Source organism: Barbatula barbatula, assembly GCF_947034865.1.
Source record: "Barbatula barbatula genome assembly, chromosome: 17".
NCBI lineage: Eukaryota > Metazoa > Chordata > Actinopteri > Cypriniformes > Nemacheilidae > Barbatula > Barbatula barbatula.
This window is the reverse complement of record NC_136780.1, coordinates 18,496,176-18,512,122: the sequence shown is the minus strand read 5'-3', so window position 1 is coordinate 18,512,122 and position 15,947 is coordinate 18,496,176. Positions and strand designations below refer to the sequence as shown.

At 38.1% G+C, this 15,947-nt stretch overlaps 1 protein-coding gene across 1 annotated transcript in view; it reads left to right on the top strand.

Moving 5' to 3' along the window:
* The window catches only part of hm13 (histocompatibility (minor) 13), a 39,473-nt gene that overhangs the window by 760 nt on the left and 22,766 nt on the right, over positions 1-15,947 (top strand). The window contains exons 2-7 of the mRNA XM_079478477.1: positions 3,478-3,576; positions 5,437-5,519; positions 9,193-9,281; positions 9,379-9,464; positions 14,912-15,037; positions 15,151-15,208. Of these exons, the coding sequence (XP_079334603.1) occupies positions 3,478-3,576; positions 5,437-5,519; positions 9,193-9,281; positions 9,379-9,464; positions 14,912-15,037; positions 15,151-15,208 (541 nt within the window). The remainder of the gene's footprint in view (positions 1-3,477; positions 3,577-5,436; positions 5,520-9,192; positions 9,282-9,378; positions 9,465-14,911; positions 15,038-15,150; positions 15,209-15,947) is intronic.

Below are 15,947 nucleotides of genomic sequence, written 5' to 3'. Positions count from 1 at the left end.
CGGTGTATAGAGTGTGACCTGCTGCTAAAATGACTTACTTTAATCAATCTAATAATGACAAACGATAGACAGAAAAATAGCGCCCTTAGCATAACGTATGTTGTGGTTAACGTTACCACCATATGTCACCTACAAACTGTGTGTGTAAAGGTTACTGACTGTCGAGATACTTTGCGTGTGTGGGACATTAGTGTCATTGACTAAAACTGGTATTATCAACAGGCCACACACTGGACAAAGAGCATGCTTAATTTTCTCTCATGTGCAGAATGTTTGCATTTGAAATGCCATAAAAACAAGAATGATATACAGTATAATGACATTTCTTCCCTCAACTTTTTAAGAGCAGTGTAAGATGGTAATTTTTGTACACTAAACTTATTGAATAATAACAAGGTACTGGTGACTCAAAAACATTACTTATTTTAACTTCTTATTAGTGTTCATTTAACTAGAAAAAGAAAGAAACCAATTGCCTTACATTTCTAAGTAAACTAAAATATTAGTAGAACTAAAGTAACAACTGAACTGACTCAAAACATTTATTCGTGTGCACATGTAATTGTAACATAACATAACATATAAAACTGTATATCATGACATCCATCAGTACGGGGTCTTTCTAAAATGTTTTAATGAAGGCCTCAAAATAGAAGTCCTCAAGTATCACTCTCAAAATCACATGTTAAATCTGGGGGTTGTCACAGTCCTATAAAAAAGAAAAACTTTGATCCGATCCGTGACCAAAATCCGCAATATGATCTGAACCGTGATTTGTTATCGTTGCACCACTAAACCCAGACAATTGTATTTGTCATTTAAAAATCAGGAGTATCTCCTTTTGAACATAACAACAGAGATAAGTAATGTTTTAAATTTAAATATAGAAATGATAGAAACAACAATAAATAGCAGGGCTCAAGACTAACTTTTTTTTACTAGGAGCCCCTGAATTAAATGCGCATGCATACAATTTAGGGGCACACTTTCAATCAGCCTGCTATGCTATTATTCACATTTCCCCCCAAAATAACTGTATTAATGACAACTTTTTTTTAAATAATAGACCCATCTCACAGAAAATACAATGTGATGTTTTGTAAATAATTTCTGTGAGATATTACATTATAAAGAGTATACAGGTTCAACTTGTCCATGACAATAACATTTAAGTTCTTTTTCTTTTGTAATTTAATTCCCCCAAATTTCCCTATATTCTCTATTCATTACACAAAGTGAAATGTTTCAAGTTTTTTTAAATTCTTATGGTTACGACTAACAGTAAAACAAAAAAAATCTAGTTTCTCGAAGAAGTAGACCTTTGTAAATGGGCAACAACTGTCACATACCTAGAACCAAGCCACCCCTGAACCAGGAACAACGTCAAAAGTGTCTCACCTGGGCTGCACTGCTCAGTGGTACGAAGTTCTTTTTTCAGATGAAAGTAAATTTTGCTTTTCATTAGGAAATCTTAATCCCAGAGTCTGGAGGAAAAGTGGAGAGGCACATCATCCAAGTTGCTTGAAGTTTGGCTTGTTGCAATAGTCGGTGTTACCGGTGATGCACAATGTTTTTACGTTTTATAGCCATAAAGCACTTAGTTCTGTTAGTGAATACAATAACGTGGCAGAACGCGTCTTCTCAATTTAGCGTAAGCGGAACAAGTGTCGCAGTAAAGATCAGCAGCAGGTGTCAGATTAAATTTGTCATTCGTGAAGAGTTAGGCGAGCTAATGGACAAAACGATCGCAGAAGATTTGGTTTCAAAGCGAAATGCAAAAGCGCCCTTTTGGAAATGTTTTGGATTTAAAGGTCCAGTATGTAATTTTTCGGATAATCTATTAAAAGAAATGCAATATAGTATACATAGTTGTCTTCAGAGGAGTCTAAAGAGCTTACACAATGAAGCTTTGTTTTTATTACCTTAAAATTACCTTTTTCTATCTACACACACCGCTGGTCCCCTTGGATGTAATTCGCCATGTTCTGTCAGCCATCGTAGCGTTTCGAAAGGGGGTGGAGTGAGCGGCTGGTTGCAATTCGCCACCTTGCCGCCGCAAGATATTACTGACTGGAACTTTAAACCCAATGCCAACAGGGAACCTGAAAACGTTAATGAGACAACCTCTAAACTTTGCCTGATGAAGGTGGTAGCATCCGGAGGTAACACTTCGAATTTACATGCACACTTTCAAGCACACCCCAAAAATGAGGCGGCCAAAATGCATGCTGCACAAAATCTACCGCAAAACCCCAAGTGCGTTTGGGAAATGTGCTCTGCTTCTACATGCAACCCTGGTGAGACCGGTACTACCGGTTGATTTTACACACTGATTAAAAAATCACCACAACATCCCTACATTAAGTCCAGTGTAAAGTTTCCATAGTCTGTGATGATTTGGGCTGCCATTTCATCTGCTGGTGTTGGTCCACTGTGCTTTATCAAGTCCAAAGTTTTAGTTAATTTAACATACTTTGGAGATCTTAAACATTTCTGTTTGGTAAATAACTTTTGGATTAACCTTTGAGAAAATATTCAAATGTTTTGAGGAACTAGATTTTATTTTGCAGCTGCAAGTTGTAGCCATCAGAATTCAAACTTGAAATATATCATGTGTGTGTGTAATGAGTCTAGAATATAAGAAATTTAGCTTTTTGGAGTTAAATTGCAAAAGAAAAAGAACTTGTCAATGATATTCAAATTTTTTGAGGTGCACCTGTCTTACAGTACAAGAACACATTCATAGTTTACGGCCTCTGGTCAAATCCTGTGCATATTTACAGACAAACTGTGTTCGTGCTTGTATTTCCAAGCAGTCAATATTGGCAGGTTTTGGAAACGCAGTTACAATATACCAGAACAATTTGCAATGATGCCAAATAATATATTTGTTAAAATATATTAACGTGCATGTGTGTTGTTAAACCTTAGGTGCTAGGTTGGCGTAATGCGCTTCTTCTGAACAAAAGTCGCTTAAGGTGTGCAAAAGCCTCTAAATATAGTAAAAGAGTTGCTAGCTAACGTAGTAACATTGGCTGGACAAATTCAAAACGAATCGGGAACAAAGCGCCGCTTGGAAGTTTTGAAATTTCAAATAAGCAGGTCGCACAAAATAAAAAATGCTTGCGCTGTCTCAAAAAAGTAACGTAAAGATGCCTTCTTTTGGAAATTTACTATGGTGGGCAAGTTTCGTGCTTTTGCTCCACAAAGGTAATTTAATACCAAATATAGTGTTCTAAACGTACATGCATTTTAAAAAAAATAAAATAAAACAATTTGTAATTACGATTCCAACGTCATCACAGGCTTGTGAAAAATGTGAAAACACTAAAAATAGGATAAACACAAACTTGCCTCTCCTCACTCCTCAACTCCACCTTTTGGCAGAACTGCGTAACTGTGCATGAGCAGTCTCAACATTTCACAGTGAGGAAGAAGTGTGTATTTAACTGAGGATAAAATCTCTCTTTGTGCCAGAATGCTTCGGATATGCCAGAGACCATCACAAGCAGAGATGCTGCACGCTTTCCCATTATTGCCAGCTGCACTCTCTTTGGCCTGTATCTCTTTTTTAAGGTAACTTTTACATCCTCTTATAGTTTTACAGTCATTTATTTCCTGATTAGGGAAAAGAAGGTTGTTGTGCAACCTTGCAAATTGTGATTTCATAACTAGTTGCATTGTTTGATGATGAGGGAGATCCCAGAATGTAATAACAGAACCATGTTTTTAATTCTATTGTGCATAGTTACACTAGACTTTGCATACAGTTGAAAGAAAAAGTATGTGAACCCTTTGGGCTTACTTGGATTTCTTCATAAATTGGTCTTAAAATGTGTTCTGGTCTTCATCTAAGCCACAACAATAGAGAAACACAGTCTGCTTAAACTAATACCGCACAAGCATTATACGTTTTCATGTTTTTATTGAACACAACATGTAAACATTCATAGTGCAGGGTGGAAAAAGTATGTGAACCTTTGGGTTTAATAACTGGTTGACCTTCCTTTGGCAGCAATAACCTCAACCAAATGTTTCCTATAGTTGCAGATCAGACCTGCACAACGGTCAGGAGAAATTTTTGACCATTCCTCTTTACAAAAGTGTTTCAGTTCAGCAATATTCTTGGGATGTCTGGTGTGAATCGCTCTCTTGAGGTCATGCCACAGCATCTCAATCGGGTTGAGGTCAGGACTCTGACTGGGCCACTCCAGAAGGCGTATTCTCTTCTGTTGAAGCCATTCTGTTGTTGATTTACTTCTATGCTTTGGGTCGTTGTCCTGTTGCATCGTCCATCCTCTGGTAAGCTTCAGTTGGCGGACAGATAGTCTTAAGTTTTCCTGCAAAATGTCTTGATAAACTTTGGAATTCATTTTTCCATCGATGACAGTAATCCGTCCAGGGCCTGAGGCAGCAAAGCAGCCCCAAACCATGATGCCCCCTCCACCATATTTCACAGTTGGGATGAGGTTTTGATGTTGGTGTGCTGTGCCTTTTGTTCTCCACACATAGCGTTGTGTGTTCTTTCCAAACAACTCAATTTTAGTTTCATCTGTCCACAGAATGTTTTGCCAGTAGTGCTGTGGAACATCCAGGCGTGCTGCAATGTTTTTTTGGACAGCAGTGGCTTCCTCTGTGGTGTCCTCCCATGAAGTCCATTCTTGGTTTAATGTTTTCCTTATTGTAGATTTGTCAACAAAAATGTTAGCATGTACCAGAGATTTCTGTAAGTGTTTACCTGACACTCTAGGATTCTTCTTCACCTTATTGAGCATTCTGCGCTGTGCTCTTGCAGTCATCTTTACAGGACGACCACGCCTAGGGAGTGTAGCAACAGTGCTGAACTTTCTCCATTTGTAGACAATCTGTCTTACCGTGGACACATGGACATCAAGGCTTTTAGATATACTTTTGTAGCCCTTTCCAGCTTTATGGAAGTCAACAATTCTTGATCGTAGGTCTTCTGAGAGCTCTTTTGTGCGAGGCATGGTTCACATCAGACAATGCTTCTTTAGAACAGCAAACTCAAAACTGGTGTGTGTTTTTTATTGGACAGGGCAGCTTTAATGAACACATCCAATCTCATCACATTGATTGGACCCCAGGTTGGCTGACTCCTGGCTCCAATTAGCTCTTGGAGAAGTCATTAGCCTAGGGTTTCACATACTTTTTCCACCCTGCACTATGAATGTTTACATGTTGTGTTCAATAAAAACATGAAAACGTATAATGTTTGTGCGGTATTAGTTTAAGCAGACTGTGTTTCTCTATTGTTGTGACTTAGATGAAGATCAGAACACATTTTATGACCAATTTATGAAGAAATCCAAGTAAGCCCAAAGGGTTCACATACTTTTTCTTTCAACTGTAAAAACAGTGCTTGTAACGTAATGCCATGTTTTTTAGGAATAATATGTTTTTCTTTTGACTTTGTAGATTTTCTCTCAAGAATACATAAACTTGCTGTTATCTATGTATTTCTTTGTGCTGGGAATATTAGCGTTATCTCACACCATGAGGTAGGAAATATCTCTTTTCATTAAAGGTATTAGGGATGTTCATATTAATCGTTTAACGTTAACCGATAGTTAAACCCTATGACCGATTACTTTTATCAGTTAGGGCTGGGCAGAATATTCCGTTCCGAGATTTTTCTATTCCGTGTATTCCGTGGAATGTAAATAAGTGGGCGTGTTTAACTCGGCGCTCTGCAAATTAGGCGCTATTCTGAAAAAAATACGAATTAATTAATCCATCCGTAACAAATTAACTTATCAAACATTCTTTTGACCTTCTTTCAGTCTGTAGTTTAGTGATCCGCTCTAGTCCGGCGATTCTTCTCTCACCCGCAGTGCTCGTGCAGGGATCTGCTCCAGCATAGAAAAAAAAGCTCATTCTCAACACGTATTGCAGAAGTCAGGTTGTTTTGTAAAGCTGTTAATAGCTTTAATAAAATTTAACTTCAGGCAAGCCAAGGTGAAACTTGCATTGAAAAAGCGATGGCGCTCGAATACTTTGATGTGACGCGCTAACATCTAGTTTTGGGAGACACGTGAGGAGTAAACATAGAGATTAAACAAACCTAAAGACAGAGAGCAACACACAGATATTGCTCATCTAATAGAGAGTGAAAACGATAAACACCTACAGTACAGACCCCATGAACACCAGTTTATAAATAATACATCTGATTGTCAGAACTTAATTTGATATCTTCAGTACATTTGCATAATTTGCCTACATTTTAACTATGGTGAGCATTTAAATAAACTGTAATAAATAAATTAGGTAAATCATTCTAGGAAAACTCGGTGTAAAATATAGCATTATAATACGAGATTTCATGAATATGTTGTTACCGTAAAATAATTTACTCACTCCTTGAAATAGATTTTTGACCATTCCGCCACCTCTACTATCAGTTAAACGGTTTAATTTCTTTTAATAGAGAAACAAATAAATTTTTTGGTATGACAATGCAGATAATAAATCATAGATTTTCATGTTTTTTTGCATGACAACGAAAGATGTGCTAATACTTGTTAATTTACGTCAACACGTGAAAGACGTCGACGCGTGAAGCCACATGTGCCAACAGACATTTCGCTGAGAACGCAAACTGAAGCGAGCGAAAGAAAGTAATGTGTGCGAGCATTTTGACAGAAATGTGTGTATCTTTGGCAATGGCCACTACAGACGATGAACAAGCGTGTCGGATGATGCGGCTGCGGAAGCGCGGGCATAACAGTTAACAGGCTGCGGTCCATATTATCCCCGCAGCATGTGGATATGCTCCTTTTTTATAAATATTTTAAAATCTTAATTTGTTAACTATTTAATTTAAGTGATTTTTTTTTCAGTTTAGGTTTATTTAGAGTTTATTTATTTTCGAAATTTTGAAATGATATTCTTCATTTATATTGTGAATAATATTATGTTTGTTTGTTGTTATCAAGGTTTTCTTGTGATCGTTGTTGATCCGTTTTGTACGCTACTGTTTGCACTTTCATAATAAACCCATAAAAATGAGATTTTACTGGGTCACAGACAATCGGCGACTATTTTTTTTCAACGTCCGATTTATACAGTCATGGCCAAAATTGTTGGCACCCCTGAAATTTTTCCAGAAAATCAAGTATTTCTCACAGAAAACTATTGTATTAACACATGTTTTGCTATACACATGTTTATACCCTTTGTGTGTATTGGAACAAAACCAAAAAAGGAGGGAAAAAAGCAAATTTGACAATGTACCACAAAACTCCAAAAATGACTTGGACAAAATTGTTGGCACCCTTTCAAAATTGTGGATAAATAAGATTGTTTCATGCATGTGATGCTCCTTTAAACTCACCTGGGGCAAGTAACAGGTGTGGACAATATAAAAATCACAGATAAAAAGAAGAGAAGTTGACTTTTTCTTTGCATTGTGTGTCTGTGTGTGCCACACTAAGCATGGACAACAGAAAGAGGAGAAGAGAACTGTCCGAGGACTTGAGAACCAAAATTGTGGAAAAATATCAACAATCTCAAGGTTACAAGTCCATTTCCAGTGATCTAGATGTTCCTTTGTCCACTGAGAGCAACATTATCAAGACATTTGCAACCCATGGCACTGTAGCTAATCTCCCTGTACGAGGACAGAAGAGAAAAAATTGATAAAAGATTGCAACGCAGGATAGTCCGGATGGTGGATAAGCAGCCCCAAACAAGTTCCAAAGAAATTCAAGCTGTCCTGCAGGCTCAGGGTGCATCAGTGTCAGCGCGAACTATCGGTCGACATTTAAATGAAATGAAACGCTATGGCAGGAGACCCAGGAGGACCCCACTGCTGACACGGAGACATAAATATCAAGACTACAGTTTGCCAAAATGTACTTGAGTAAGCCAAAATCCTTCTGGAAAAACGTCTTGTGGACAGATGAGACCAAAATAGAGCTTTTTGGTAAAGCACATCATTCTACTGTTTACCGAAAACGGAATGAGGCCTACAAAGAAAAGAACACAGTACCTACAGACAAATGTGGTGGAGGTTCAAAAATGTTTTGGGGTTGTTTTGCTGCCTCTGACACTGGGTGCCTTGACTGTGTGCAAGGCATAATGAAATCTGAGGATTACCAAAGGATTTTGGGTCGCAATGTAGGGCCCAGTGTCAGAAAGCTGGGTTTGCGTCCGAGATCGTGCAGGACAATGACCCCAAACATACTTCAAAAAGCACCCAGAAATGGATGGCAACAAAGCGCTGGAGAGTTTTGAAGTGGCCAGCGATGAGTCCAGATCTAAATCCCATTGCACACCTGTGGAGAGATCTTAAAATTGCTGTTGGGAAAAGGCCCCCTTCCAATATGAGAGACCTGGAGCAGTTTGCAAAGGAAGAGTGGTCCAAAATTCCGGGTGAGAGGTGTAAGAAGTTTATTGATTGTTATAGGAAGCGATTGATTTCAGTTATTTTTTCCAAAGGGTGTGCAACCAAATATTAAGTTAAGGGTGCCAATAACTTTGTCCAGGTCATTTTTGGAGTTTTTTGTGACATTATGTGAAATAAGCTTTTTTCCCTCCTTGTTTTCGTTTTGTTCCAATACACACAAAGGGAATAAACATGTGTATAGCAAAACATGTGTTAATGCAATACTTTTCTATGAGAAAAACTTGATTTTCTGAACATATTTCAGGGGTGCCAACAATTTTAGCGGTTAATGTTCGGTTAACGAGCGTCGGTTGTCGGTTAAGAAAATTATCCAAAATGAACATCCCTAAAAGGTACGCTCTACCCAAAAATGAAAATTCTGTCATGAATTACCCCCTCTCCCAAAGTTGTTTCAGAACTGTATACATTTCTTTGTTCTGTTGAACACAAAAATAAATGTGAAAAATGTTAGCAACTGACATTTCTGGGATATTATTGACTACCATAGTAGGAAAACATGCTAGTCTTGCTGTACTTTTCTAAATTGAGCAGAACAAAAAATTATACAATAATTATTCCTACTATGGTGGTCAAAGATGTCCCAGAAATTTTCGAAATATCTTTCATCATCGAATAAGGACACCGTGGAATAACTTGAGGGTGAGTAAATGATCACAGAATTTTCATTTTGGGTGGAGTATATCCTGAAATTATAGTGAAATTAAGTTACGTAAACTTAATTGCAATGAAGTTTCATATTTATTTTTGTGAAATTGGTGTCCCAGTCCTTTCATGTGTAGGTTTTTTCCTGCCAACCTGCCAAATAAGCAGTATCAGCTGCTGTTCACACAGGGCTCGGGAGAAGGCAAAGAGGGTATGGATATTTTCACATTTACAAAGCTCATTGCATTATAAGACAATGTATTTATAATAATGCTGTATGAGTGCTCTTAACCTGTTCATTCCCACAGAGATTGTCAACTATGAGTTTGACACGAAGGACTTGATATGCTTGGTCATCAGCAGTGTTGTCGGGGTCTGGTATATCCTTAAAAAGGTAGTGTTCGATTTTCTTACTTTAAACCAGGTCTTTAATGAACTGCTACAGTATATTATTTTATATCTTGGACACTGTTGTTTAATGTGAGCTTAATGGATTGTAAGTGTTGATTTAAAATACATTTGAAACTTCTTGTAGTTTTTTTTCATAGGGCTGCAACAACTAATTGATAAAATCGATAATAATGGATAATGAAAACACTTTTCAACAAATTTCATTATTGATTAGTTGGTCTGTGACATCACTTGCGAGCTGTTCAGTTATAAATCTAGCGTGTCTTTCTTCCCTTTTAAAATGTCAGTTTTAGACGTGTCTCTCCATGCAGCATGAGCTGTGCAGTTTTAAAGGCGCCATTCCATGTGATGCCAATTTCAGACTTTAGTTAGTGTGTAATGTTGCTGTTAGAGCATGAATAATATCTGCAAAATGATAAAGCTCAAAGTTCAATGCCAAGCGAGATATTGTCTTTGACAGAATTTTCAGACTACGCTTCAGACTACAGCCCTTTACTTCCCGAGTACATGATGTCACTATTCTGAGTTACCTCACAGGCGAGGCCTTCCTTAAAGAAGATGAAGAGCCGCTGGAGTAGTGTTTGGTTATTATCAGAGATTGTAAACATTTGACTGACACTTTCATCACAGTCTTACAGCTGGTGATAAGAATTTAGCTACACGCATTCGGATAACCAACGGTCAAAAAACAGCTTCCATGACTATAACATCGGCTGTAATACACTGATATTGTGTGTGCGCATACCTCTAAAACACTTCTATGAAATGTCCTTTGAAATCCTGCTTGGAAATGAAAGTGAAAGTGACCTATTTGTCAGCTATGGTGACCCAGACCTGAAATGTGACTTCTGCATTTAACCCATCCAGAGAGTTGTGAACACACGCACAGCAAGTCTTGAACACCCGTAGCAGTGGGCAGCTATCACTGCAGCGCCTGGGAAGCAAGTGGGGTAAGGTGCCTTGCTCAAGGGCACCTCAGTCATTACCCGCCGGCCCTGAGAATCAAAATGGCAACCTTCTTCTGGTCACGAGTCCGACTCTCTATCCATTAGCCCTCGACCGCCCCTGTTCAATCAATTGTTTTTAGGGATGTAACAATTCACTAAGCTCAAGATGCGATGCAATTCCCGATTCTGATCTCACGGTGTACTGCCCTTTTAATATTTCTCTTATTATGCACAATTCTTTGTAAAATACAAATATCTATTATGTCAAATTACAACGAAGTTGCAGTTTGAAAACAAATAAAATAAAATAATTTAATCAAATAAAAAATGAATAATACAGAAGTCTCTTTAATATTAACAAATTAAGACTTATTAAGACAAATTAAATTTTTTTGAAATATCAACATATCCACCTTTACAAAGTTTGCAGTGAACACAGCGGCCCCTACTTTTCAAAACATGTAATGCTATTCTTTTAAAGTCTCGACTGACTTGAATCGTCAATATATTATAATCGATTTTCATCCAGCTCGCAGTGAAATTTACATCACTAGTTTTATTATCCAACTCGGGTCCAATATAAAAACTAAAGCTTCTGTTATTAGTATTAATATAACCAGTCTGACGCCATTCGGTCCAGTGTCATTTCCCTCACCATAGTATAAAAAATGCTCGTTTGCACATGCATTAGCAGACCTCAGTTATACTTCAATCGAAAAGTGCTTTTTTAAACACCCCAAAAACATAATCAAAGCTTCCAAAACAGCCAAAGATTGGCCGCTTTAAAGTCAGACATGTCTCTCCGTGCATACGTTTCTGTGCAGCGTGAGGTGTGCAGTTTTAAAGTCAGACATGTCTCTCCGTGCACACATCTCCGTGCAGCAGTTTTAAAATCAAACGTCTCTCTCAGTGTATGCGTCTCTCAATGCGGGTCAAGTTGCACAGTTTTTAGTCTACACATGTACAATGTACTTTCCATAAAAGTGCCACAAGTGCCATATCATCTGCATATTGATATAGTTTGTAATTCTCATGCTGCACTCTTATACCACTTGTATAAACAGAAAAAAGAGGTGACAGGACGCATCCTTGGGGTGCCCCTGTGTTTAAAGATATAATATCTGATTCGAGTCCCCGAGCACAAACTCACGGTGGTCGATTTGTTAGAAAATTCTTTATCCAATGAACTATTCCCCCATTCACACCTAGAACCAGGAGACGTTCCAAGAGTAAATGTATCTGCATGTCATTAAAGGCAGAGGTGTAATAAAAAAAGAAACACACACATAAGCCTGTGCTTGTAAATGGCTAGCAATTGTATCGACCATAATGAGTCTGTTCCTTTTTGCGATTTATATGCAAATTGCAGTACATGTAATTGTTCTGATATGTATGGTTTTAGATAACTAACTACTCTTTCCATGCATTTAGCTAGTATTGAGGTTAACGCCACAGGACGAAAGTCCTCTAGATTTTTTGCTCTCCCTTTTTTCGGAATAGGTCGTATAAATGATAACTTCCATGTACTTGGTACAAATTCAATCTTTAGAGAGCCATGGCTTATTATTTTAGTAGATTTTAACCAGTTTCATCACAAAATTTAATATAAGAGGTTATACAGTCGGTTAGTTCGTGAGGGTCTCTGCATGAATCTAAAAAGACATCTCAGTTTGTTGTGCAAAAACAGTCCTTTAACGTGTCTTCATTGTCCTTACTCCAGACCTGAATTCTCTTTTCCACTGGTTTATCCCTTCTAACAAGTTGTCTGTATTTTGGCAGTAGACGGATAACATTGTGATCCGATCTACCAATTGGTGATCAACATACTGCCTTGTATGTGTCATCAATGTTGCCATTACACAAATCCAGTGTGCGTGAGAAATGGGTTGGACAATCAATATAATGCAAGTGTGGAAGAGTCTCTGTTAATGAAAGTGTATTCAAATCCCCTAGTATGAAGACTGGTTGGTCTGCCGACTTTGTCAGGATCCTAGTAAAGCACTCTGCAATATGCTCTGCTGCCATGTTATTATTAGGACCTGGTACATATACTAGGAATATGGTTATTCGACCAAATTCCCGCTGCAGATAGAAGGGTATAAAAGATGCAGCCAAAGTCTCATAGTCCGGGGTACAAGTCTGTTCAATTATAGTATACTGTGACCAGTTCTTATCAACATACATGCATGAGTCCCCCAGCTTCCGATTTTTGGCTCGTATAGTGGTAAATCCCTCGATGTCCACACTGTGGTCTTCATTTAACCATGTTTCTGTGAAACAGATGAGATTAGTTCTCCTAAATTCCTCCTCTTGTTTGACCCGAAGCACGACCTCATCTATCTTGTTGTTGAGAGATCTCACGTTAGACAGCATGATCACTGGAAGGGGGTGACGGCTTCCTCCCCTCCGCAATCTGTTGCGAATTCCTCCTCTCGACCCTCGCTTCATAATTCTTTATCTCCTTTGGTCACGCAAACATCCACTTATTGGAATCTTTAAATCGACGGCGTGATTATCATATCGTAAAGATAGCAAGAAGTCTCTTGAATAAATCTGGCTCGACACCGTAGAAGCCAGTAGATCTTCAAAGGCTTCGCCCGCCAGCACCAATACAACCAGCGCCAAGGCCATGCTGATCATAAACCCATTCATACTGGTCCCAAAAATTTAAAAACGAATAAAATAACAACTTAAATCCACCACAAACACCATGAGACAGCGAGACAAAGCGCGAATATTAGCGCAAAGCACAGTCAAATGTTTACAATCTCTGATAACCAAACACTACTCTACACTCCACTGCTCTTCATCTTCTCTAAGGAAACCCCGCCTTTTTTTGGCATATTCCTTTTGGTGGAGGTTATTAAAAGCTCTGGGAATAGTGACATCATGTACCTGGGAAGAAGAGGGCTGTAGACCGATTCCAGCCGATTCTCTGTAGTCCCTGAAAAGCGAATTCTGTTAAAGACCATATCTTGCTTTGTACTGAACTTTGAGCTTTAAAATTTTGCATGTATTGTTGACACATACCTGACATTACACACTAACTTAGGTTGAAAAATTGGATCACGGGAATGGGACCTTTAAAGACAGCGTATTCAGACTTCAAGCTGGTAGCGTCTGTTTTACATTATAATCCTATGGAGTAAACCGTGTTTTCAAAAAAACGTCCTGAGCGGATTTTTAAACGCCAGTGCCGACGTCTTTTTCTGCAGCTCAGAGCGTCTTTTGAGGTTGAAAAAAGTTCAACTTTTCTGAAAAGAAACTCATCGTGAAGCTGATTTTTCACAGCAAACCAATGACAGAGACCTGTCATTTCGATAACTACATGCAAGGAACGTGATTGGCCAAAAAGGCCCAAGCTCGAAAAAATTAAATGGCGGCCGAAATACCCTTGGAGCATAGTTTTCTATAAATGTATAAAAAGTTTAATTTTCACTTTCAACAAGTTTTGATTGCATTTCTAGCGAGAAATGATTATTGTAAATATGGGATTTGTTATTGCAAAGATGCTCGGTTTATAATATAAATAGACTTCTGTTATAATGCCTATTTCGCTGGGCTGCCTTCTTGCACAGATGCTGCCTCTGAAGTCTAAGGACTTTTTAATGTACTTCAATACATTAAAATGTCAAATATCTCACTTTTGCCACCAAAGAAATTATTTCCTTGGCCAACCGTCTCCTCCCTCCCACATTTAGATGAGACTATTGTCGTCTCCTTCTAATATGACCAGTCTTGGTGTGTTTATAAGGGAGATATCCACAACATTTTGGGAGAAGGCATATGGGAATACTTTCCTGTCTCTGATTTAGGCCTAGTTCACACGTACACGGGTATTCAATTAAAAGAAAACCATGTCCACATGAAACAGCAAAGCCAAACCAACGGGGGGCGATACAAACCTAACCATAAAACCGTGTTGGCTAAACAGAAGTCTAGAATCTCAAACAAAGGAGATAGCGGCACGCATTCCAACATCATATGCCGAATCTCTGGTTTCCCCATCTACACGACAACACTGAAACGGTAGTTTAAAAAAAATCTTCACCCTGGCCAGAGTTTTCAAAAAAGTTTGGTTTCAGTGACCGGGTACTGCGATTCTTTGTGGACAAACTGCCAAACCGCATAGAAAATCTGCGGATTTGAAAATACCTGTTCGTGTAGACAGGGCCTTGGTTATAATAAGCTAAATATTGAATTATTTTTATTGGATTGATTCGTTTTTAGTTTTCGACTAAATGTTAATATTGCACATTTAAACTATGTCTTATTTTACGATTTCTTGTCAATTCGGTTTAAATGTATTTCTGTTGCACTTTTTGCACAGGTGTTTTACAGGAAATGCATTTGGGCAACAGTAAAACATAAGAAAAGCATTATTTAAATAATTGAAAACAAATATTTATTTTGTTCCTTACACTGACTGTAAAAATGGTCTGTAATTATCCTTGTGTGATTAAACTTTAAATCTTTTTGCCAGCATTGGGTTGCTAACAATCTGTTTGGTCTGGCATTTGCTCTGAATGGAGTTGAGCTGCTTCATCTGAACAATGTCAGCACTGGCTGCATCCTGCTGGGAGGTCTTTTTGTTTATGATGTGTTCTGGGTGAGTCACTTAATCTCTTCACTATAAACATGAGTTGAAATTTAGCAAGGTACTATCCATTCATAACCATCTCTTCAATTGTTATAACATTTATCTTACTCTTTTTCTTGTAGGTTTTTGGCACCAATGTCATGGTGACTGTCGCAAAGTCTTTTGAAGCTCCCATTAAGTGCAAGTATTTCATAATCCTCTCATCCTATCAATTGTATTTTTCTCTCTGAATCAGCAATCCGAATGGGCTGTGGTAGCATTTTGAGTAGAAAAATCTTAGGATATTGTAAACCAACATGGAACTCAAACCCTTGAGCTCCAGAACTACGTTTAGACCAGGGCTCCAGACTGCGAATTAATGGTTGCATTTTGCCACCAGTTGTAGTCGCGCATGTGCGACCTTGCCAGTTTGGATTTTTTCCTAGGTGTTATATTTCATGTGAAAAGCACATGCACCAGAGTAGCCCTATGTGTGTGAGAAGGGGAGAGTCTACTTTTTCGTTGTCGTTGCGTCTTTCATAGCCAGCTCATCATTGAGACACAACGTTAGCGCATTACTAGAATTCCCTGTTTGCTTTGACATATTCTGAGGATGAACGATTTAATATTTGAGACCTTTAAAACGAAACTTGACACAGAGGAGTTCAGAATACGCCATTTATCTGTTGATTACTTGTGATAGCGCTGAATCATTTCCAGTCTGTTCACAAGAAGAATGAATGACAGGCGAATGCTCTTGTTTAGTTTGTGACGTTATCTTTACATTGTGTTGTGAACCTGATGAAAAGTGTCCTTAATACTCAAAATTAGGGATGTGCACAAATATTTGAATATTCGATCCGCAATAACTATTCGGAAATTTTAAATGCTATTTTTCATAAGAATAAAAGCTGCTTCACACAGGGTTAAGTTACCGTTA